Source organism: Pelmatolapia mariae, linkage group LG23, assembly GCF_036321145.2.
Source record: "Pelmatolapia mariae isolate MD_Pm_ZW linkage group LG23, Pm_UMD_F_2, whole genome shotgun sequence".
Classification (NCBI taxonomy): domain Eukaryota; kingdom Metazoa; phylum Chordata; class Actinopteri; order Cichliformes; family Cichlidae; genus Pelmatolapia; species Pelmatolapia mariae.
This window is the reverse complement of record NC_086246.1, coordinates 50064969-50089330: the sequence shown is the minus strand read 5'-3', so window position 1 is coordinate 50089330 and position 24362 is coordinate 50064969. Positions and strand designations below refer to the sequence as shown.

At 44.2% G+C, this 24362-nt stretch overlaps 2 protein-coding genes across 4 annotated transcripts; one reads left to right on the top strand and one right to left on the bottom strand.

The window, feature by feature from the left end:
• The first annotated feature begins 898 nt into the window (after positions 1 to 898).
• On the top strand, positions 899 to 16522 carry LOC134620861 (uncharacterized). Of its 3 annotated transcripts, none has more exons than XM_063467181.1 (5): positions 899 to 2754; positions 6156 to 7221; positions 13031 to 13189; positions 15944 to 16146; positions 16267 to 16522. In XM_063467181.1, exons 1-2 carry the CDS (start codon positions 1645 to 1647, stop codon positions 7071 to 7073), a joined length of 2028 nt encoding a protein of 675 aa, XP_063323251.1. In that variant the 5' UTR covers positions 899 to 1644; the 3' UTR covers positions 7074 to 7221; positions 13031 to 13189; positions 15944 to 16146; positions 16267 to 16522. The 3 variants fall into 3 exon arrangements, with proteins under 3 accessions (XP_063323251.1, XP_063323252.1, XP_063323250.1); XM_063467182.1 differs by having other exon boundaries at positions 15944 to 16175; XM_063467180.1 differs by lacking the exon at positions 15944 to 16146.
• Positions 12898 to 21876, bottom strand: mydgf (myeloid-derived growth factor). The gene is made up of 6 exons (XM_063467185.1): positions 21655 to 21876; positions 19430 to 19480; positions 19271 to 19332; positions 18743 to 18824; positions 15905 to 15977; positions 12898 to 14470 (listed from the first exon to the last, which is right to left on the bottom strand). The coding sequence occupies exons 1-6, from the start codon at positions 21814 to 21816 to the stop codon at positions 14391 to 14393; spliced, it is 510 nt and encodes a 169-aa protein (XP_063323255.1). The 5' UTR covers positions 21817 to 21876; the 3' UTR covers positions 12898 to 14390.
• Positions 21877 to 24362: the final 2486 nt, after the last annotated feature.

Below are 24362 nucleotides of genomic sequence, written 5' to 3'. Positions count from 1 at the left end.
GCTCGCACTCTTTATTGTTTTGGGGTTTTTTTATCCCGGCTAATGGCCATTAGAGGCTGACAGCCGTCTGTCGACATGCAAGCAGGAATCTTCTTAGCCTGCAGATTACGCCGAGCCTGTGACTCTATTTTCACTCCCATCATGTACCTGTATAGTAAAATATGTCAGCGAGTGAAGTCATGTTTCAGCAGGGCACTACCGGAGGAGTATATTGCAATGCTGACTAACAGAATGACAGATGCTTTGAGTGTTTCGCTGTTGAGTGACAGCAAACTTGTCAGGGCTTTTGTGTGGCTCTGCTGCCATCTTTTCATTTTGGATGCTGCCAGTGAGGGAGGGACGCATCTATGCAGCCACAGCTGAGTGAAAAGGCACCTAGGAGGCATTTTTTTGAGCTTGTCAGACACAAGAAATCTAATCCAGACAGCCAAGAATTGGAATGTAAATGAGAAACCCGAAAATAGCAGCTGTCTCTGCGTAATTGGAACAAATGGAAGTTGGATGTGTGGTAGAAAATAAAAACAAGAAAACAACTGGGATGTAACGTGACACTATTTGCTGACAGTTACAATAAGCTGGGGAGAGCCGAGCCACAGGCAGGCTGTTGTTTGTAGCTAGGCAGCTTATAGTTTCTGTCAAACTGCTGCTGATCTCAGATCTTGAAGGTCGCAATTATGTGCCCCCCCCTACCCCCCCGCCTCCTACTATTCCTGCTTCATCCCTTTCTGCTGTTATCCTCCTCTTTTCCTTTAAACCCCCTCTGGTGTCCTAAGCAGCATTTAATTGTGAAGGGCTGAGCCGAGGAAGGAGTAATCAGATGAGAACGGAGGCAGGGGGAATCACGTGGGCACACATTCGCTAAAGGGGGATTAATAATACTGGCGTCTTGATTGAACTTCGGCTGCTCTCCCTGGCAAATTGGAGGTGGGGCAAGGGGAGAAAAATAGTGACACGGAGAGAGGAGGGAAAGAGACGAGAGTTGTAAAGACCGAGGACGATCGGAGGTTCTCAGATGAGAGCAGCAGAGAGAGGAGACACAGATGAGGAGAGAAGAGGGAAACAGAGAAAGGGAGTTAGAGCAGTGAGAGGGAGTGGGAGGAAGAAAGAGAGAGGAGAGGAGGCAGTGCAGCGCAGTGCGGGGGGGAGAGAGACAGGAAGGGAGAGAGAGAGAGATGTAGAGACAGGAAGCCTCCACTGCCACTGAGCCAGTGAGATGCAGGCAGGCAGAGAGAGACGACAGAGGGAGAGAGAGGCCCTCGGCATCTCCACGGCTGGCCCAGCGAGGGGGCGACGGGCTCAAGAGCACTACAGCGGAGAGAAGAGTGGGAGGGGAAGCTGAAACTGAGGGAAAAGAAGAAGGGCGATACAATCAGAAGCAGGCTTCGCCAGGAAAAAGGGGAGTGGGGTGAGTGGGACTACAGCTGAGGAGGGAAAAAGCAGATAAAAGTTTTGGAGACAGAGTAAGAGAGGGGAGAGGGAAGGGGGGGACGAGACTGAACATCAGAGCGGATAAAGCCCGTTAATGGCAAAGGTAGGAGGAGATTCGTGGAAGAAGAGGAGGAAGCTCTCGGTGTCTCAGGAGTCCTCCCGTTCCCCTTTTACTTCGTCTTCATTCTGCCAGGCTGCCGGACATCATCCATCACCATGTTCTCTGACAGCAGGGCTCCGGCGCCTGGGGAGCAGAAAGGCTTCAAGTCCCACACCCCTCACTTCATCCCGTGGCTGCGCAATAGCTTGAAGCCTCACCACAGCAGTGACCTGGGGCTCAACGGACCGTACAAATCCAACTCAGAGACCCGAAACAACCTGACCCCGCTGGAGAGAGCCAAAGGGATCGGCTTTTTCTCCATCCAGGGGAAGGACCGCGGAAAAAAGGCTGAACTTCGGTGCAATGGGGTGGGGAAGGCGAGGATGCTGCCAGTTGTGCTGAGGGGGCACCACATCCTGCCAGGGAGTCTGGGGAAGCAGAGGGAGGACAGTCCTGCCAGGTGGAACCGGACTAAAGAGCTTGGCACAGACCCCAACGCACAGATCAGCCCAGGGGAGGGGCCGCAGGGACCAGCCAACAGCTCCTCCGCTGCTCAGGGCAACAACACCTTTGTTAGGAACCACAGCAGCCACCTGAGCCCCCATCAGTCGCAGAGTGACAGCAGTAGCAACTCAGTCAAGAAATACGGGCCACTGCTTGGACCTCCTGCTGCTCCTGTTGCTGCGCTGCTCTCTGAGGAGCCAAACTTTAACGTGCCTGTTGTTATGTGTATGGAGGGCAAAGAGGGGAAGGTGTGGGACTACGCCAGCCACACCACCCACCGTCAGAGAGACCACCGTTCATCCAGCTGGCTGAACTATGACACTCAGGGACTAATAGAGAGGCAGCATGGATTCAGCTCCAACTTCAGCTACACCAGTAAACACAGCAGGAGCTCCCAGAGCCAAAGAGACCTGACAGCGCTGCGGGAGCCACCTGTGGAGGATCTAAACGGAGTTATCTTCTCCACCGAGGTTCCTCACAGGGGGCTGAGCTGTACGACAACTCTACAAGGCCCCAAGAAACCCAGACCGAGCTCAGAGCGCACCGCTTTCCTGGCTCAGAACCAGACGTGGGCCCAGCACAGACCAAAGAGCGAAGGGGAGTCACAGAGGAAAGAGGCCAGCTGCAGGAGGAAGGTGGTGCGAAACCAAATTAAACGGGTGGTGGTCAACCTGGAGCAGGTTCTCAAAGCCCTGAGGGATGTTCATCAGGAAATGAAAGAGGTAACATGACATACATTTCTCGACTATGACTAAAAAAATGAGATGAAAGCTTTTTCAGTGTGTCAGATTCAGCCACGTCACCCTCTCAATCATCACATTTCATTCGAGCGACTGAGAAGTGAGAAATACAAACAAAACAGGACAGAAAAGTTACTGAGTCCTTTCACATTCATTTTCTGAAAATGTTCATGCTCGAGGGCCTGTGCACTGACGAATAACAAGCCGGTCTCCAAATGCACGTCCTCAGCAAGAATTTGCCATGCATTAAACAGTCAGCAGCACGGCTTGCATGAATGCAGCACCAAAATTTCCCAACTGTTTCTCCAAATTTCCTCTGTCGTCTGTCTGCACGCTTCAGCTCGAGTCGTGTGCACATTTTCATAAAGGTGAATGAGACACTAGTCATGCCCCATTTGCCTGATGCGTTCAGAGGTTGTTGAGATGAAGGATCTCTCCCTCCACTCGCTCTTCTTACGGACAGATGCTGCTCCAGGCACAGCTGGATTGCGTCCGACGTTTTTTATAATCCATTTATGTCTGAGTTTCTCTGCCTCACACAGTAAAAGTGACACATAAATCTTGCCTCTTGCCATTTGATCTGCCTCTGTGGGGTCACAGCTAAACCCGAGGTAGTAACCTCATCATCCTGGCTGTGAGCTTTATTAATAAAACCCCAACGACTGCACACACAAAGAAGGGAAAGAGGGGGGTGGGGGGGGGGGGGGGGGGGTGAGTAAGCAGACACTGAAATAGAAAAGTCCCAAATTTTCACAACAGAGACAACAGATGAAAAGGGAGATAAGGTACCAGAGAAGACTGGTCGCATATTTATTCCAAAGCCGTGTTTTTTATTCCGCTGCATGAGCAGCAAACCTCAGCTTTGTTTAATATTCATCACGGCTACGAAAAGAAATTAGTGGAGGCCTTTGTCTGAAGCTAAACAAATATTACACTAAAGATCTTTCTCACACACAGGAGGAGGAAAAGACATCACAAAAGCGGGCTTACACTTGAATATGATAGCGATCCTCTGCTGAGGCGCTTTGACAGATCAAAAAACTGAACTATGACTCAGAACTTCAAGAGAAACAACAACAGAATTGAACTTAAAGAGCTAAACGCAACTTAAATAAAGGCGCTCCACAACAAACGTCTCTCGGTACTCATCAGGAGGACCTGCAGGGTCAATAAAACCCCCCACTGCTTCTAACAAACACCCTTGGGAGAAGCACATGAAAACCAGGGTCCTCTGCACTTTTATCTCATCTGATTTCTGACATTAACGAGCAGCACCTGCGCAGAGTCACTGGATGTGCATATACACGCTGTACTTCAAAGCAATATGAAATGCCTCGCTCAAACAGATCCAGCATTAAAAAAAGACAGAGAGAGACAAATCAGGTCATCCACTGACATCAGCAAGGATATTGAACACAGCGAACAAAACAATCCAGCACGGACCGAGGATTTATCTGTGCACATTGAGCAGGTGGCGTGATGGGTCAAGCATTTCCCCCAGTGTAATTTCCTCCAATCTCTTCCATCTATGTATGGCTGTGTGTGTGTAACATGGCTGTTTCTTCTAGTCTTGTTGTGTGGGTTGTGTGTGTGGATGCTCTGCACGCACTTGGATACATGCATGTGTGCCTCGTCTGATTTTTACTAAACTGGCAGGACAAATCTGATTTGTTTTACCAGACTGAGCTGCACTGCTTTAACTTAGTTCTGTATGTTATGAAACATTTCTTTGAGGTTTGCAGGAATTCATCTTTGTACAGCTCTGTTAAGCTCCTGCCACAGTGTCTCAATTTTGGATGAGGTCTGTGGCAGATTTGACGCTGCGCTTGGGATCACTGGCCCCTCGCGTGATTCAATTTCAGCCAAGCTGTAGCTGTCGGACAGATGGCCTCACATTTACTCAAGAATACTTTGGTATACGGAGGAGTTCACAGTGGACTCAATGACTGCAAGGTGCCCAGATCTGCAAAACCAAAATCATCACCCTGCCACCACCGTGCTGACAGATGGTATGAGAGGGGTTGGTGCACTATGGTCAAACATCTCCACTTTGGTTTTGTCTGTCCAAAGAAATTAGTTCCAGGAGTTTTGTGGTAACATGCTAGCTGAGGCCTGTAGGCTCTCAGAAGCAGCTCTTGGGTTCTTTGCAGTTTCTCTGAGCATCGCACAGTCTGACCTTAGGGTGAATTTTCTGGGACGTCCGCTTCCGGAAAGATTGGAGCATTGTGTTCAACACATATAGAGGTGCTATATGTGCATATTTATAGAGATGCTCAAACTTGCTGATGATAAAATAATGACGTATATATGAGACGTACTGGCTGCTATTTACCTCTTCATTCCTGAGGAAGCAGAAACGGCGGAGTTAGCGTTTCACAGGACTGCATATCCTGGTGGATTAGGGGATCAAGCTGATAACCATTTAAACACAGTTTCCCAGGTGAAATTCAGCTGCAGATCTTTGTGGAATCATGAATCTTTCCCCTTCTTCCCTCCGCTTCAGCGCTGCTGTCCAGGCAAAGAATATTTCCTCTTGTCAGCTAACTGAGGAAATGATCAAATTTAAGCCAATAGTTGTTAAGTGTGATTTGTTAAAATATCTATCATACATAATGCCAAATATTAACTGTTTCCAGCTGCACTCTTATGAAAATTTGTGCTGCTATCGGGAGATTTGCTTTAGGAGTTTGACTCTTGGTGGTCAATTATGCAGAATTTATGGAGAAAAAAAAGCAGCAATTTGCAGATGCAAGTGTTATTTTTCTAGTGTGTTATTATCTCTATAATAAATTATGTATTGCAGCACTTTTATAAAATGAGTGACTCACAAGAGAGAGGTTAAACAGAGGATGGTGCTACACTGATAGCGTTAAAGTGAAAATGCAGCTCGTGGTGTCTTTGATTAAACCCTCTCTGCCCAGTAACAGAGACTTTCTGACAAAGCTCAAAAACTCTTTGAGTTTAGTCTAAGATTACTCTGATGACATCACCATGACATCATCTGTTTTCACAGGCTATTACTCACTGCCAGAGGTGAACCGATCTGTATAAGGAAACAATGGAGAGCTCTGTTCTCAATCTATCGCCTCTCTTTTCATTCAGCACACACAGCTGGACCAGCAGCCAAGCAGAGTGGGCAACTCCCAAAAAGCTCAGTGTTTGACTTTACTCTGTATGTGCAACATTTGATCAGTCTGCTAATATGTGTTTCTCTAAACAGAAAGCTCGCCATCAGGTCCTGCATCCTCTATCTTGGAGCAGTGGCACCAAAACCCAAAGCAAGCAAAAACTATAGAAGACATTTTTCAATCACAGAAACTGGAAGAGCGAGGAAAACTTCACTTACTGACTCTATCTTTATCTGTCAATTGTGTATTTTCTAGGTGGTGCAGCAGATTGACCATCTAACATCATCCATTGATCTGAATGAGGAGGAGGAGGAGGAGCAGGGAACTGGAAGAGAAAGCACCAAACCTCCCAGCGACAGCAGCTACAGTTCAGGCTCGGGCTCCAGTGAAACAACAGTGGGCATCACACATCAGAGGCTGTCAGAGCCTGCAAACCAGCCAGAAATTGTGTATTTCTCTGGCACCCTGAGGGGAGAGCATCATAGCAGGAGCCAGTCTCCACCCAATGTGCAGCTGCGCCCGCTAACCTCTGGACTTTTATCGGAGAGGAGTCGGACTCTTCACCTCACCGGTAGTGTTGGGGCCTCACCCAAACACGGCGGGAAGCTGCCATACTCCAGTAACCTCACGACCCACGACCACACTCACTCCCCCCAAAGAAGCCTCCCTGCTCGGCCTCCCACTCCTGGTCTTTCCCCTCTAACGGTAAACTTCCATCTCCCCAGTAGCTCTGGTTCTCAGCCTCACTCCCCTGGGGCTACCTCCTCCATCAGGATCAGCCCCATCTCACCTCCCTCTCCCCTGTCTTCAAAGGCTAACCCACCCCCTGCTCTTAGCCCGTCTGTCATCATCCAGACCAAAGTGGGGTCTTATCAGACCACACAAAGCGATCTCCCATCTGCTGGGCCACTCTCTCCATCGTCCAACCTGCCGCCGTCTGCCAGCTGCCCACCCACCGACTCAGAGACTGAAACCGGGTTCGCCGCTAACACGGAGAGGCGAGCATCCTCAGCGGGACCGTCACACGTATGCGCCGCAGCACAAGGCCACAGAGGTCGCAAGCCTCCACCTTACCCACATCACAGACTCTCTGAAAACACAAAGAAAGTGAAGGAGCCCCGCAAAGCTCCTCCGTACCCTGAGAAAAGAAGGCTGCTCTCGACCACAGTGTGAGACAATGCAGCAGGAGAGGGGGGCTGATCGAATGGAGCCATATTCACAGCACCAGCCACAAGTCTGCAAGAGTGGAGAGTGATTTAAGGCTTGCCAAGCTGAGCTGAGACCAAGTTTCCAAGGTGACAAGGCACAGACGCAACTTGGGGTGAGTATGTCAGGAGGAACAGCTTGCTTCTGCTAATGTCCTCTTACTCTCTCCTTCTATACAAACCTCTCGGGTTCACACACTGAACATACACAGGGCATCGTAACATCTGTCTGGTTAACTGCTCTGGTAACAAGAGCCTCTATACAGATGTTCACTTTGCATTGCAGATCTCAGACTCCCACCGACTGCACAGTTAAAGGGCAAGGGACTGAAAAGGCCTAATTAGGGAGAAATTGCAATTATTGCAAAATGACAAGGCAAAGCAAGAAGTGATTACCTTAGTGCACTTCAGCCCATGCAGCCAAAGAGGTCCACTCACATGTATCAGCATCGTCTGAGGTGGATAATTGCTGTCTCACTGCAGCTCAGGCTACCTTGGCTTGCAGTGTTAAAGAGCACATGCGGGGGAAGTGAGGTCAGAGATCTGTGACAGATCTAGAGACAAGACAACGTGTCATAATATGAAAAACTTTGCAAGAAAGTGCCTGAGCCCAGTGTCCCTGCTCCGACTGGGTCACCAGCCTAGCACTGGGGTGCGCGTCAGGGGAGACAGGGGGCAGCTGGCCATTCGTTGTACCCTTCACCGGGCCCCTGGTGATACAAAAATCCCATCTCCTTTGCTGCCTCTGGCTTGACCGACCCAGCCACAATCTCCATCTGTTCCCCTCCAAATGTCAGGAGATGCAGAGAGAGAGAAATAGGGGGCAGGTGCGAGAGAGCAAAGAGAGAAAAGCAGACACGGGAATGCCAGCCGGATTAACTACATAAACACAGCACAGCAAATCGATGGCTCATTCATTTAGGTCAGCTTATGTTGTCCTCTCTGAAATGTTGCTTTGGGTTATTTCAGCTGGCTCTTTATTTTTCTCAAAGAATAAAGATGGGGTTATTTTATATTCTCTCTCATGACCAACAGGCCCAATAAAAAGAGCCTGCTTCTCAATAGAGTGACCTAATGGTTACCTGCCTGTGCCACTCAGCACAGAGGTACACATCTTCAACAGACATCTAGTTTCAATCTTTGTACAAAGGCTCAGCTATTTACCCCAAATAGGTAAACACTGCAGATTTTTAAAGGTTCTTTAGGACAACAGGAGTGCATTTAGGCAAATTTTGAAATAGTTTTATTAGTAATCAGTCATTTTTGTGCAGATAATCTGAAATATCACCAGATCTATCCTTCAGAGGTGTCTACCATCATGCTACAAGTGCAATGCTTACATGCTTAAAGCTGGAGCACCAACATGATGCTCAGAAAGAATCACATCCTCAGTGTAATCTGCTAACCTGTTAACTTTAAGGACTGAAAGCTTATGTGCAGCTGAGGTCAGTGGAGATCTTGTTAGTGTTGCAGGTAAACTGAATGGTTTTCCTAATAATGAGCAGTCCACAGCGAAAAAAAAAATGCCACACTATAGCTGTGCAAAAAAACAAACAAACAAGTTTTCAAGGAATGAAAGTGCAGTCCTGTGGAAAAACTAAATACATCCTTACTGCTTCCATAGGAATTGAGAAGCTACGTTGCAGCCAGGCGCTGCTAATTAAATGCATTTGATCAACTGATCATAAGCAGAAGTTTTGCCAGTTTGCAGGTCTGAAGCATTCAGGTGTGTGTTAACTCGATGCCAAGGTGGAAATACACCCGCAGTGATCTAAGAAAAGCAATTCTTGCTGCCGATCAATCTGAAAAAGGTCATAAGGCCATTTTCAAACAATCTGGTCCATCATTCTGCCGTGAGAAAGATTATTCACAAGTGGGAAACATTCAAGACAGCTGCCAGTCGTACCAGAAGTGAACATCCCAGCAAATCGACCCCAATGTCATACTGTGCATTGGTCAGAGAAATTGAAACAAACCCAAAAACTACATGTCAATCCCTACGGGCCTCCATTAGCACCTTAAAGTTCATGACAATACATTTAGAAAGCAAAGTTGCACAAACCACACACCACAAGGTTGGCCTTTGCCACTGGACTATGAGTGGTGATGAAGGCTGAGGCAGAGTACGGTGGAAGCAAAATAACTCCATGGACAATTAAAGGCAAGTCAAGCCTTCCAACTGCAACACAAGTCACACTTTCTAATATTCTAATTAAATATTTTATATTTTAATCTTAATTAGCGTCATTATGAAAACAATCCAAAACCCATGTACAGGAATTCCCCACACTCATTTGACCCATGGCCTCTACTGGACCCCCGGGGAAACATCTGCACACACAGACAGGCGAGTAATCTCATCTCCACAAGCAAGTTTTACTAAACAGTAGACCTTATTTGGTGCCAGTGTCTTTGAACATACAAGACCAAAAAGGAAATGCTCGACAATAACGCACAGCACCACGTTTGCGGGAGACCAAACGCAGCACGTCAGCTGTCCAGCACAGTGGTGGAGGCGTGATGATTTGGGTTCGTTTTGTAGCCACAGAAACTGGACACTTTACAGTTACTGAGTCGACCACAAACAGCGACGGCTTAGCTGAAATATGTTCATGCAACAGAAAAAGCACAGCAGTAAATCTACAACAGTATAGCTGCAAAGGTGCTGCAGTGACCGAGTTGTTATCCAGACCTCACCGAGACTGAAATGCTGTGGTGGGACCTTGTTCCTGCAAACCTCAGTTCCTGCAATGCTGAAAAGACCAGCGGGCCAAGACTCCCACACAACGATGGGGGAGACTGATAAAGCCGTACAGAAAACAATTCAAGTTATTGCTGCTGAAGGTGGTTGTAGAACCATACTGATTTGCTTTTGGTCAAACATCTCTTTAGGCAAAGTGTACAAGCTTTGTTTTAAGGGGTCACAAGCAATGTTCCCTCTAAACTGCGCACGTGCGCAATTGCGCACTGCTGGCACGGTCTCTGGGCACAGAAAATCTGCGTTGCGCACAAAAAAATTCTAACCTGAATTGAAATTAAAATTAAAACTTTAACAATTCTGTTTTTGCAGTGTTAGTCAGTAAGTGACTGGCTGCTCCCATATGGGATTAGAACGATGCCACCTTATCCCATAGTCCAGCCAATAATGCGTATATACGTAGCCAATCAACGTCGTTGACAGGCTATGACAGCGTCCTTATGTGCCGACACCGGTGTTTTAGCTAGCAAAGCCGCGTGGCTGATGTGGAGTGAAGCCACGTTAATGACAACGTGTACAACCATTGGAGATGTGAGCAGGACAGACGGAACAACTGACGGAAAAAGTGTGGACTTTATACCAGTTTTTAAATTGTGTTGATAGGCCACGTAAAACCAGAGTTATGATAAAAAATATCTGCAATGTTTGGTTTTCTTCCTGAATACAATATTTGTTTATATTTACTGCGGGAAGAAATGGTAAAAACGGCGTTTAATAAGAAAAAAGGCTCGAAAGCCTGTGAGCAAAAACAAACTCCACCCCCCTCTTCCTTTCCTATTCGGCCAAAAAAGTACCATGTGGACCAATCAAAAAATGATATGGCAACGCGGCATCTAGTTGTTAAGAAACGGGGGGAAGTTTTAGGAGTGACGGCGGTGTTCAGAGATGTGAGAGATTTGAGACAAATCTTGTGTAGTTAGTGTGTAGTTAGTGTGTAGTTAGTGTGTAGTGTAGTCAATAGTTTTGTTGTGTGTGTCAGAACAATGAGGCGACTGCTGAATGTTACAGGTGTTACAGCAGTGATACATCTCCTGTTGTCAGGCCTGCAGGTATCAGGCTGTTGTTCTCCTTTATCTCATAGTGGACACAAATAATTTTTTGGAGCGGCACAAATAATTTGTGTGGCATCAAATTTGATGCAGAACAGCTGATTGTTCTGTAAATAGTTTGAAATGTTTATTTAAAAAATGCCTTGGCTGCATTTAAAAAAATAGCTGCAAAAAACTTTGTTGTTTGCAAAACTGAGTTACTTTTTTGAAGAAGTAACTATATAATTAATTGCCCAGCATTGGTCATTATTTACTGTATTTTGCAGACAGAGTTACAGGACTCTCTCCCAGACCACAGACTCATAATACAAGTCAGAGCAGAGAAAAGTTGTGTTTTTGAAATTGGAGTTCAAGTTATTTTTACTTCCAGTAGTGTTAACATACTACACAGGTCAATGACTAGAATTTTTTTACATTTTCATTGTAAGTGGGCTAAAGCAGTTAATTAAAAGTAGTCTAACATAAATGTAAATGCTGCAATTTGATTATTTTAATAAACCATGTAACTTGGATGGATTCGATGTTGGCGTGACCACAGTGCACACGTCTGCTGTCGCTCACAGTGGTCCAAGGGACCGCTCAGGGAGTTTGTGTGTTCGCTCAGACACATGAAAAATTAGAGGGAACATTGGTCACAAGAAGCTGGCAAACCATCCTCCAGAAGCCAAGAAAGTTGTACCCCTCAACCCACAACTTTCTGTCAATTAGTAATTAAATCACATGAATTTAATTTTGCTCCATGTTTCTCTCCTGTCAGTCTGCACACCCTCTTGCAGTGGCTTTGTGAACCATTACAGTGTGTCTGCACCACATTTGAATAGTTAGAGGTATTTCAGTCTGGACAGCAGCGGGGTGGCAGGGTGGGGGGTTCTGATCAAAGCTCTTTAATTGACGTCATCATAATCTAGGCCAATTCTTTGCAGGAGAGTGTATTAATTTTTTGTGATGGCTGTACTGTAAAGGGAGAAGTTGAAAGTAAACATCTCTACCGCTGCCAGATGGTAAACAGCAGCGATATGTGTTCAGGGTTTGCATGACAGCATCGAGGCAGCTCCGAGTCCCATAGACGGACTGAAATGATGATAATCAAAGAGCTACTGTGCAACAGAGACCTATTACTCGATGGAACAACCAACTCGAGAACAAAGTGTCTCATTTTTTCCCCCCGCAAGGGCACAAAACTAGAAACGAGAGTCTGAAAATGTCCCCGCTTTGCTATAAGATGCTTTAATTACAAATAAGAGCCTCTGTGGGAGTTTCATCGCACAGCTTGTTGTGATCTTAGCTCTGCCACACTTGAGATTTTCAGATGTTTCATAGTCACGGCTGTAAAAGCAGCGCTAAATGTGCCGGTTACAGTTCTGACACTACGCTTCAAACAAACTTGCGCCGATATGCCGACAATCTAGATTACAGATTTTTCTCTTTGGCTTAACATAAAATGAATAAATCCCCACCGACTTTCTATCTCTATAAACCCATAAAGATCAGAGCTCTATAGATTCCCATATGTGCCTGTGGATTTAGAAGATCCTCGCTCCAAAGCTTTTCTCCCCAGAAATAAAGAAGAAACAATGGAAGCTCTTTATCTCATGGAAACATTTATCCGAGGACAATATATGTTAATTTACTACACCAGCAGAATACATTTTAAAACAAAATTTCTTATAATGCTCATTTTAATTGAAAGTTTTGCTCGGGGCCTCAGATGTCCTGTACACAGTATTTATGCTGCTTATAAACCGAGTCTAAATTAGGAATGCATTAGTGCTGGTACTAAAATTACTGTTGTTCTGGATGGGATATGATGGGGGTATAAAAATGTTTTCCACCATGTTTATTGTTGCCCAGCTTTGACAGTGCTCCGAATATTTATTGCCTCAATGCTGGCACTCAAATCTTTCCTCTTTTTATGTTTACCCTTTAACAAGCTGTGGGAGCTTCAGTGAGATCATGACTGACATTAACAAGACACAAACATTGAGTTATCTCCAGAAAATGTCTTTATTGAGACGCCCATCACATTTCATCATGAATCAGAACAATCAACAAGTAGAAAAAGAAAACGTACAAAATAAGTAACATTGGGTTTGTTTGTTTTTAAATCTGTCACGCCAGGATCTGGAGGTGATTATTTCCAGACGACGCATCGACATCAGCGGTGACAACGAGGAAAAGGGGAAACGCTCCTGCTAAGCATTTCCTCAGTTCCTTAGGATCACCTCCGGACGGACGAGGGAAACCGATCCCAGGCCAAACAAGGCAGAGATATAACAGGTAACACAACCACACAATCAAATCAGCAAAATCCTCAAATCTGAAATCAATCATCCTCTGGAGACTCGCGTGGATCTGAGAGGGCCGGATCAATGACGGGGGGATAAAGGTTCTCGCAACATAAGAGAACGCGGAGCGTCACGAGGGGGGGGGAACGAAATAATGAAGTCCTTGTGAAACCTGCACATTATCCTCGCTGATCCACACATGTGGCACCGAAAGATGAAAGTAAAGGGTTCAAGAAGGACTCCAAGATACCTGCTGGCATCTCTTTTGCCTCGCGTGTTATCATCCAAACGTCTGTGCATGCCCTACATTTTAGTATTCTGTGGTTAACAATGTAACTGAAAAGTTGTTGCAATAAACTCAAATTAGATCCATTTTTTTAATGGGAATTGTTTTAGAAAGATTTGCATCTTCTGCTGCAGAATGATGAAGATTTGAAGACATTTACAGAGACAGTGTTTAAGCAGGAATACATGTATCCTCTTAACATGTTTAAAAGCTGCTCTCTGCTGCATTATGGCTTCTGGCAAAAACAGGAGAAAAAAAAGCACAAAACAAAGACTTATCACAAGGAGAAGTGATTGGTGATTGCTGGGGATCAAATGTGGTGCTTACAATCATCTGGAACGGATAAACAGAGAGAGATGAAGACAGAATGAGGCAGTTCGCTCAACAGCGGCTCAGAGCAGAGCCAGACTGGGGAAATTGTTTATGTGCGCGCAGTGACGATATTGGGGAATACTCACTTTTCTCTCGGGATTACATAAGATGGATAAATCCTTCCCTAGTCTAAATATGTTATCTATACTCCACAAAGCCCCCAGACATCCTCTATACAATCACAGACATCCCCAGTGTATCAGAACACAATTCTTTGTAAATCTTGTAGCATAAGAAAAAGAACAACTATGGAAGCACTTTATCTCAGAGCAAACATTTTTTGTTGTTGTTGTTTTTTACTCAACTGATCCCTTTTGTCCCATGTAGCTCCGATCCACTATGGCAACAAAGTATCACGTAATTTTTGTACCGACACAAAGTACTGTCAGGGCAGTATCCGGTTTATCCTTCTTCAATTTTTAGTTGTAACTCAGGAAGAAATCCATCCTTCATTGATTACTGAGGGAAAAGCAGAGGCTCGAGTCGGAGCTCGTCGGGATGCTCTGATTGGTCAAAGCGCTTCACTTCTGACCAGCTACAGCTCGTCTTTTCGTGTCCGTCCAATCACGGTCAGTTTGGAGAGTTGAGCACTGAACTTTCCATCCTTGTGGGTCACTTGAGGTTAAAAAGGAGAGGAAATACATGAAATGCTGCCACAGTTGACGGCAGAGCAAAAACAATCATTCAGCTGCAAACAAAGCCCAGGGAGAATAACACGACATCACATCTGTAGATTTGATGAGCTCCACCTACAGGTGAGCAGAGTAAGAGCTGGTGTAAATGAGATATTCCTGCTACCTGCAGGCAGTGAGCCCAACAGCAATGTTGCTGATCCTGTTAAAGATGCTGTTTGTGTTTGAGGTTTTTATCTTTTATGTATTCGACCTGAAAAATTCTATATTTCAGCATTTTCCAGACATGCACTAAAAAAAAATGTTTATTTGCTTTTTCAAAGAGTGGAAAGAAAAAAAATTACATTAATCTTGTGTCCGTTTATTATACGCAGAGCTAGAAACAACAGCGTGGCTAGCTTAGCTTACAATGAATACAAATGATATTTTAACCTTTATTACACTAGGGAAGATATTTATACAGGAATTAAGCATATTTTTATTCCAGGCAAGCAGTTCCCGTAAAGCAGGGGTGGGCAATTAATTTTCCCAAGGGGCCACAGGTTTTTATCTTCATAAGCTTATTGGTGCGGCCCTACACAACAGTCCCAGTTTAACATGTGGCCCCTTGAGAAAATTAATTGCCCACCTTTACTCTAAAAGCTTAAATATGATCAGTTATTTTGTCATTTGATGGAGTCGTACATTAAAAGAAATTTTTGGATTCAGGGGCTGAATAGTTGATGCATGTTGTAGCTGTTAGCTTATAAACAAATGTAAAGGAAAATGTGTAATATGTGGACTTCAAGCAATTTAATTAAAGCCTTACAAATTAAGAGCCTAACCATAACCTTAAAACACATCCTGGCCTAAAATAAATAATAAATCACCAGCTGTAACACTCACTGCCTCCATGTAGCACAAACATAAGCAAAAAAAGACTTTCTGTAGGTGGACATGTTAACATGTCTTTATCTGCATGTCTGAGCTTCAGTTGCTCTGCTTTCCTATAGATGCTAAAGGCTACTCGTAGGTTTGTAATTAATACACTCTCCAAAGTAATTCACTGTTAAGCAGTCTATCAAAACAAATCCAGACTGCAAGTGTTTTCCAGCATCTGTAACTGTAGCGTTTAATCTGCTGAAAAGGACACAGGAAATTGCTGGTCGGCTTGACTCGTCAAATCCTGCTAATCACAGTCTGGAGCCGAAGCCTCGGTTTGCGCGGAAACGGAATAACAAGAAATAATGCTACAGGGACAAATGACAACCCACTCACAGCTGGAGCATATGCTTTAGAGGGAAATCAGCAGGGTACTTGCAGCGTGATGGAGAGGGAGGGAGGGAGGGAGGGAGGCAGACGGGGAGAAAGAGCAAGGGATTGATGTGACAAGCAGAGGGAGTTGATTGAACACTTGGAAACACAATAAATTTCTCACCTGTTGATTCTCCGATGGTGAATTCTTCTGGCTTCAAAGGCACGTCACTCTGTCCTCCTGCTGCCGACTGAGACTGGAAACGCAAACAGCAGCCACGATGAAGACGAGGAGGAGGAGAGCAGGGGAAGAGAGACAAAAAAGAAACAATGAAACAGAGAGGGAAACAGGATGAGAGGCGGCACAGATGACAACAATTTGTTTGGAACAGACGGGCCGGGACAGTAGGAGGACGTGACGGCAAGGTCAAGGAAATGCTGTGCGGGGGTGGCAGGTGTGTTTGTTTGTGTATGCAAAGTTATTTCGGTCTCATCATTTAGGGAAGTTGTGTTTTTTTTCCCTGTGTGTTCGTCTTTGGCTTGCAGGGCACGCAGCCTGAGCGGGAGGAGGAAACATGCGCTCGCACTAATGACAGAAAGTGTCAGGACTGTCCTTGCTGTGGGAAGGAGGCGTGTCGAGGTGCGCTCCACTTCACAGACGACCACATCAGACAGGCAGACCTCCGTAAAGTGGCTGAGCTCAGACCGGGCGCGGACATTAACCTTCCACGAGACATTAAAGTGCACAGACTCGATTCCGAGTGTGACGTCAAGAAGAAATAAAGTTTTCGTGCTACTTTGACTTACTCGACTTGTGTTAGTTTGTCAAGGGCACATTATGGGTTTGTTGTATACAAGTGGAGGGAAGATGATATGTCCAGCCCCTCCATGTCTACCCAGGACCTTATGGTCGGGTACATTCGGCTACTCGGGTGACAAATCAAAATCCTCAAGCTACAAAATCCCGCAGCTGCAACTTTATCGACTTTGTGTCTGGGGGCACGCCTTATGTAACGGGCACCATCGTTGCAGTAAAGCAACATATTATGCATTCGCTTTTCATTGATTTCTAAGGAGCAGAGGGACCCAGTGCCGCCCCTTTTTGCAGAAGGCTCGGTGTGCCAACATTTAAAGTTGAAGCAGTTAATCAAACATATTTGATAGGTGATAAATCACTGAACACTGCAAAACATTATCTGGTTCCAGCTTTTCAAATGTGAGAACTGGCAGCTTTGCTGTATTTTATAATCACTGAAAAATTAACCGTGAAATGCTTTGGACAGCCATTCGATCACACCGAGAAACTTGAAGACGTACTCTTGGGCTGCGAGATGGAAGTTTTTTAAATACTTTTCAGATATTATGAACTAAATTAATATTAAAATGTTAAGCTGCTGCTTCTTTCTCTTTGAGTCCGATTAGACAAAAGTCTGAAGGCAGCTCATCCTGTTCACGAATCATTAAATGTCAGACTTACAATAATCCTCGTTCGTACGGAGACGTGGCACACACTCTGACACTGACATTTACATATCCAGGAATGAGGCGCAAGCGTCATTATCAAACTGTTTAATTAAATACAGCTCTGAGATTTTTTCTCTATTTGTCACACGAGACGAGATAAAAGTGCAGATGGCGACAGCTGTTACGATCTTACAGCCCCTACGTGCTGGAGAAAAAGTATATAAGAAGCTGCTGCACACAAACGTCTGCCTCAGATTTGGTCCCAGAGGCTGATAAATGTGTTGCTGGTATAAAGGTGGATGTTTTATTATTTGCAGGCTATGCAGAAATGCTCATCAACAGAGTTTCGCCTTGTTTTTCCTGACAACTGTGCTGATGAAGCTTTAATCTCTGCACTGAAGGGGCGCCTGGAACAGCGAGGCAATACAAAGCAGAACGTTTTTTGTTTGTCCTGTCAAACCAACCGCAGAATGGGGAAAAGCCAAAGGGGCAAAGCCTGTGAGGGGTTCTGATGTGTTGCACCGCCAGTATCGCAACTACGCTGCACAGGTTGTGGTGCAGTTTGACTACCAACAGGCAAACTTCAGTGCAAGGAAGAAAGACCTGCACTGAACCGCTGGCTTTAAGCGTGACTCATCTTGAATTTGAAAAAGAAACCAGATGAATCCAAGCTGAATGAGCTTACAGTGCTTTCATGTGATGTCAGGAAAATGAATCCCTGACTGGAGAAATTCAAGTGTCTGAGAAACCTCTGGCTCTTTAGACAGAAACACAGTGAACATGATGGCAGAAACTCTTGGTGCAAATTCATGATTGGCAGGCGATTTGGTGCAGCGTCTGCATTAATGCGGACGGTGTCTGGGCTCCGGCTCGGAGGCGGGATGAGGAGCTTGGTCATTTGCGAGGAGCTCAGAATCGAGCTGACATCGTAAGGAGCCAGCTGAGGTGGTTCGGCCATTTGATTAGGACGCATCCTAGGTGAAGTGTTTTGGGCATGTCCAACAGGGAGGATGCCCCTCTAGTATACTGTTAGGCTGTAACTAGGCTGGGCTAGATTAGTGAAAGAGGTTATTTATTAGTAGTAATTCTGACAGAAAGTCAGTGGAGCACTGTTCTGGAATCAGCTAACACAGTGTTGTTCTGCTTTGGGCCATGAGAGGATGGACGCGAGACTCCTTGTGGACATCCTTCAATAGTTTGCATCTTCAAGGACCAGTCCGAAAAACAGTACCCTACAGTGAACCAACCACACACCTGCAGGCGAACTCCAGCCAGCTTTTAAAAAAATCATGTGGAATGAATATTTATCCGCAGCGTCCACAGCAAGTATAATCCTGGTTTTAAAAGCATCACTGAAGGACAGTCCTCCTCTGGAAATGGGATCAGCCCACTGACACTAATAAATAATAAACTCAGCAGCACAAAGAAAAGAAAATCCAGCAATCACAAAGTTTTTCAGCTTCGTCCATGTTGAGCACTGGGATAAGTTGACAACTCAAAAACAAATGAATGCACACAGGTCCACTAAAAGCTCAAGTAACAGTTTTGTTATACTTACATACGCGTTGGCATACTCGATTTTGGTTCCCTTCAGTTCAGCTTTGAACTGAGTGAAAAACAGGTACGACTTCCCCTGAGGCCTGGCGGAAATGAAAAGGAAATATTTGCTGTCAGTGTTACGCGTTTGCATAAATTCATTTAAATCAGAGGTTAGAAGTTTGCTGTGTTGTTTCCCCTTCTCGTCTCTACCGCCACTGTCACGACTAAGCACAATCAATAAGGTGACTCAGCAGACGCACACAGATGGCACACATTAGCGGTGAGGGTGCTCTTAACATCGGGGTCACCGAACTGAAGAAGAGTACCTCCGCGGGCTGCTCATTGGCCTGTGAGTGTTGTCCTGGTATTACTGCAGTTACGGGAACTAAATCTGGTTACACAATCACAACATGGGGGCCCGACTTCCTTATGGGGACATTTTAGGGTGAAGGCAGGCTTTAAGGTTAAGGTGAGGTAAGCAGTAGTTGTGCAGCCTCCATGAAGCCAATGCAAGTCAGTGCAGTGTCCTCTAAAATCTGTGTCTCACCTCCACACAGAGCAGGAGAACAGTCTGTTGTCATCAGCCAGGCCCACACTCATCAGCCATTGCTGCGTTACAGAAAAAAGGGACAATAATTTAGCATAAAGACCGCAGTAATCAGTGATGCGAGGCTGGAGACGCACAGTGAGAGAGGGAGGCGCTCACCTCGTTGGTTCCTCCTTGGGAGGCGTACGTGAAAGAGCATTCATACTCCCCCTGCAGAAGGAGAATGAAACCAGGTGTTAGTGCCGTGTTTTGGATTTACCGACAAAATTTTCCTGTAAAACAAGAAACTCTTTGTTCCACTGATCTCACTCAGGTTAGTTTCAGTTTAACCTTACATAGAAATAAAGATAGAATATGGTTGCATATATACACACTCACATCCTTTCCAGTAATACCCTGAACACTAACACTTTACTCTTTAGGAGGAACCCAAGAAGCTCTGTTCTGTCTGTGCATCGGAGGTTAGCGAGGGTGGTCTCTGCCAAACAGCTCCCCTTGGAAAAGCCCAGAAACTATTTCTTTATTTTGTACTGAGGTCTCAAAACTTTTCTTAATGCTAGAGCGTGTCAGATGTTGTTTATGGGGGAAAGAGTTGAGCCAGATTAAAAAAGCCATAAGAAATTACCGCTGGTCTTTTTGGTTTTGGATGTTTCTTTTGCTTGTTGATCATCATTTAAAAGAACGCTGTTTAAAATCTGGTCTACGTGACCTGGTACAGATGTTTAGAATTAAACTGGGTACTGCTAAAAAAACCCAATTTCTCTCTATTCAGATTTCAGCGTAGCACGACAGACACGCCTGTGGTTATTTTCTGCCATATTAGTACCAGCTTTCACCAGTTTCAGTTTGAATAGTTCATTCATATTAAGCTTTTCAGCATCACATAGACTGAATGGCTCCGTAACGTAGTGGTTAACATATTCACCTAACGTATAAAAAGGGCCTTGGTTTGATACCAGGAGGAATCACAAACCGTTTGGGGTTGGGTCAGGAATCTGGTAAATCCAATGTGTGCTGAGCCAACCTGAAAGTAGTTTTAAATATATTTAATTGGTCCTGAAATGACCTAAATGAGGTAAACAGGGCTTCCTGATGGGGAGATAAGATGGGCATGAAGCTTTAGACCAGACTGCTTTGGAAAATGTGAATGAGGGCATTATCGTTGGACTTCTAACTGCAACATTTCCTACTGATGAAGGCCTTCCTCTGGACCATTCATACTATACTTAAGTAATTAAGTAACAGATTGAAAAAATGAAAGAAAAATTCCAGTTTTTTCACTTTGTAGTACAGAATTAGTTTACACCTTTATTTCTTAAATCTCGCTGACAGATTCCTCTCATTTACTATAGCAGCATTTGTCTATTACGTAGAAAGAAATGAGAGATAAGATTGTATTTGCACTTTTTTCTTATATTCAGATATCTGTGGAAATCAATGTGCAGTTAATCTTCTGTCCACTGACAGAGAAGGGGAATTCCACTGCTCTGGACTCTGGTCCACTTGAGATTAAAGTGGGCTGTTTGTGGCCAACAATGCAGAGGGAGTCTGACATTCCTGGTTTAGAGCATGAAAGTGAGTCAGAGTCGCACCTCTGCCATCAACAATGAGGAAATAACAAATAATAAGTCAAGCTACTGGACGAGTCAGTGTGTTTCTTTTTCTATTTAAAATAATAATGTGAGGTAACAGCTTGTAAGATGACTTTGACTTTTTTAAACTGTGACTTTGCAAACACCTCCCACATCAGAATATTAGAGACACGTAATGGTTTTCTTTGTCACAGCCACCGCTGAAGCTATCAGGGACACCTGAGCTTTACCTGCTGTGACCAATGACAAGTCAGCTTTTCTTTGATTAATCAAAAAAGAAAAACATTAATTCATTAAATAATTAGTTCAATAGTTAGTTTAACAATCAGACAAAAGTTAAAATTTGTTTTTACAATTTAAAGTGAGCAGTCTTTAAGTTAAAAGAAAATAAACTCTCATCCAATCAAAAGCGCCATTGTGACAGCGACGTGTCAGCCCCTCACAGGCTGTGTCGTCATCAGACAGCGACTAAAGCTGCCCAGCAGATTGTAGTTTTTCTCTTTTGTTGTTTATAACATCGATTATGTCCGACTGTAATAAGAGAAGCAGACCTCAGCTCCTCAGTAATTAATTTCGTTATTAATGTGTTAGTTACTGACTGATAAATCACATTAGAGTGGGTTACAGTGAGCTGCGCGGTGAATTCACGTGAATTCAAATTTAATCCACGTAAAATGTAATTTTACGCGTTCCAGGTTTATCGGTAGCTCCGTGTTTCCCTGCACGAGGGCTCGTTTTAAAGCGGGAGTTTTACAGCGTGAAATAAAGACACCGCTCGGCGGAGGCACTTACAATGCCCTCGGAGAAGGTGTGCACGACTCCTCCCGGTTTCACGTTGAACTCCACCGTCTTCGCCTGCTCCTCGGACGCCTCCGCCGGGACACGCGCTGCAATCAGCGCGAGCGCAAACAGAAACGCCAGATTACCGGCGCAGGTGTTACTTTGACGAGCCATGTCTTCCTCCTCTGACCTGCAGCTGGTGCGAGCAGCGCCTCCGGTGTCCCGTCCACTGTGAGTGTCGTCACACTCCACGTCACGAACGATGTAAAACAGAAACAAAAGGGCTACGAGTAACATCACCGCGCATGACTGACAGATAATAATTAATAATAATAATAATAATAATAATAATAATAATAATAATAATAATAATAATAATAAAAATAATAACTGGGTTAAATGTTGACTGAATAAAGTTACTTTAGTGGAGATGCTGACCGTGTTGGCCACACGGTGTCGCTGTAGTTTAACCAATTTTATACAGTACTTTATGTTTAAGGGATACTAAGGGTATTATTATTATTATTATTATTATTATTATTATTATTATTATTATTATTATTATTCTGATTCTGATTATTTCAACACGAAGAAATAGTTTAATTTTAGCATTTTATTTTACTTATTGTTATTATATAAGTGATGTAACAAAAGAGAGATAAATAACAGAGAGAGATAAGAGTGTGAAAGAGTTTCTATATTTGTCCTTTTGGCAGTAGAGATAATTCAGTCTGTTAGAAAATGTGCTCTGCTGTCTGTCCTGTAAGTGTTGCAGGGGGTGGTGAAAATGACTGAAGAGTCTCCACCACACCTGCAAAAGAGTCCAGTTTGCAGCCCATCACAGAGTCGGCCTTCATCAGCTTATTGGTGCTTGTGTGTGTCTAAAGCTCAGATGAAGCTCCCCCAGCAGACCACAGCAAAGTATGCCGTGATCACCACAAACTGAGTGGCAGAAAATCGCCAACACTTTGCAGCACACACTGAGTGATCTCTGCCTCTTCAGACAATAGAGGCTGCTCATCCCCCATCATGCAGCCGGTGTGCTGCTCTTCCATTTCAGCCTGTTCTTATTTATATGCTAATTTGTAGCATTACGCCACTACAACCTTTTTAATTCTACACTCTGCTGCATTTATCTGCCAGTTTACAAATTCTTTGTGCAAATCGATTGAAATCCTGGAAGGCAAAATAGTTAAGCCTGCAGTATGTCATCTATAATTTTTAAAAAGGGGTCATTAGTTGGTGCAATCATTGGTAAAATGTCTGATGCCTCTGATGCTGGGTTATTTTATATAACGCCTTTAGATTACTTATACAGAACAATTAGTTTTTAAGCAACATGTTGCTGTTTCTGCTGCTCCAGCTGGAGTTACTTTGAAGTATTTTATGTGCAGAAATATTAATATGTGGAGGCCAAATTAATCAGATGTGTCCAGAACTTTAATTAAATTGAATTTATATAGCAGCAAATTACAAGGCACTTTATACTGGAAGGTAAAGATCCTACAGAAAAGCCCAACAATCAGAACAAGGCTGACATCTGTCTTTATTATTTTTTAACCACCTGGCTGTAGCCCTGAATGTTTGGCCAAGGATGTCACATTCAGGTGTGAGGTCAAAGGGCACATTTTGTCTTTCCAAACACATGCAGCAGTTTAAGAGGAGCATTAGCTGCTGTCTCATTATTCTTATTCTTTCGCAGCACAGATACTGAACGTGATAACGTCCTTCATTAAGATGAAAGCTGATAAAAGGACATGTTTCCTATAAAACACACTGCAGTTACTTCCCCAGTGTGTCCACATTTTCTCCACAATTAGCAATGTTTGTATTTCCTGTCTGGGATTTAATAACACACACGCAGCCTACATATGTACCACAGCCCTTTTAAAACTGTCTATACTGCTGTAGTTATAACTTTTGTTATAGAGTTTTATATATAGTATGTTTAATATAGTATATTACACACTGTGGCAATGCTCACAAGCATATACAAAGCGGGATGAATGAAATACTTAGATCAGCCCGTCTGACACCAACGACCACGCCACATTCAGAGTCACTTTTAAACGACCTTTTTCCTGATTTTGATGTTCAGTTTGAACTTCAGCAGGTCGACTCGGCCGCGCCTCTATGTCTAAATGCACTAACGTGCTGCCACGCGGTTGGCTGATTAGAAATTTGTGTTAATGAGGAGTTGAGCAGGTGTACCTAACAAAGTGGCCGCTGCGTGTATATATCCTCTAGTGTAGAAGTAAGAATAAGCAAGCACAGCTCTCAGGTGCTGTTACAGTTCGGCCTAGAAACTGTTGCTGTCACATGTTTCTGTACAGAAGCACAGCAGATTTGAAATGATTCGAGGTTTGAACAAAGATCCTGCATCAACACTTGACGAACAGCTGTCATTTTATTTATCCGCGGCTCAAATGTAATTGGACAAATTAACATAATAATAAACGAGCTGTTCATTTACAAAACTTTGTCATAAATCCAATAAGATTATTTGTTTTGAATCCAGACATATTAAATCCAGACTACAATAATTAGGCGTGTGTAAACTGAATTTCTTTGGCATTGCTTTTGACTTACTCGAGATTTCTTTAGGCGCTGTTTGAGGCCCGCTCTGCCTCAGCATGCTGTGATTCATGAGGCAACCCTCTGATTAAACTTTGCACTACTCTCGTGCTCTTACACGAAAGCATAATAGCAAACACGTCGAC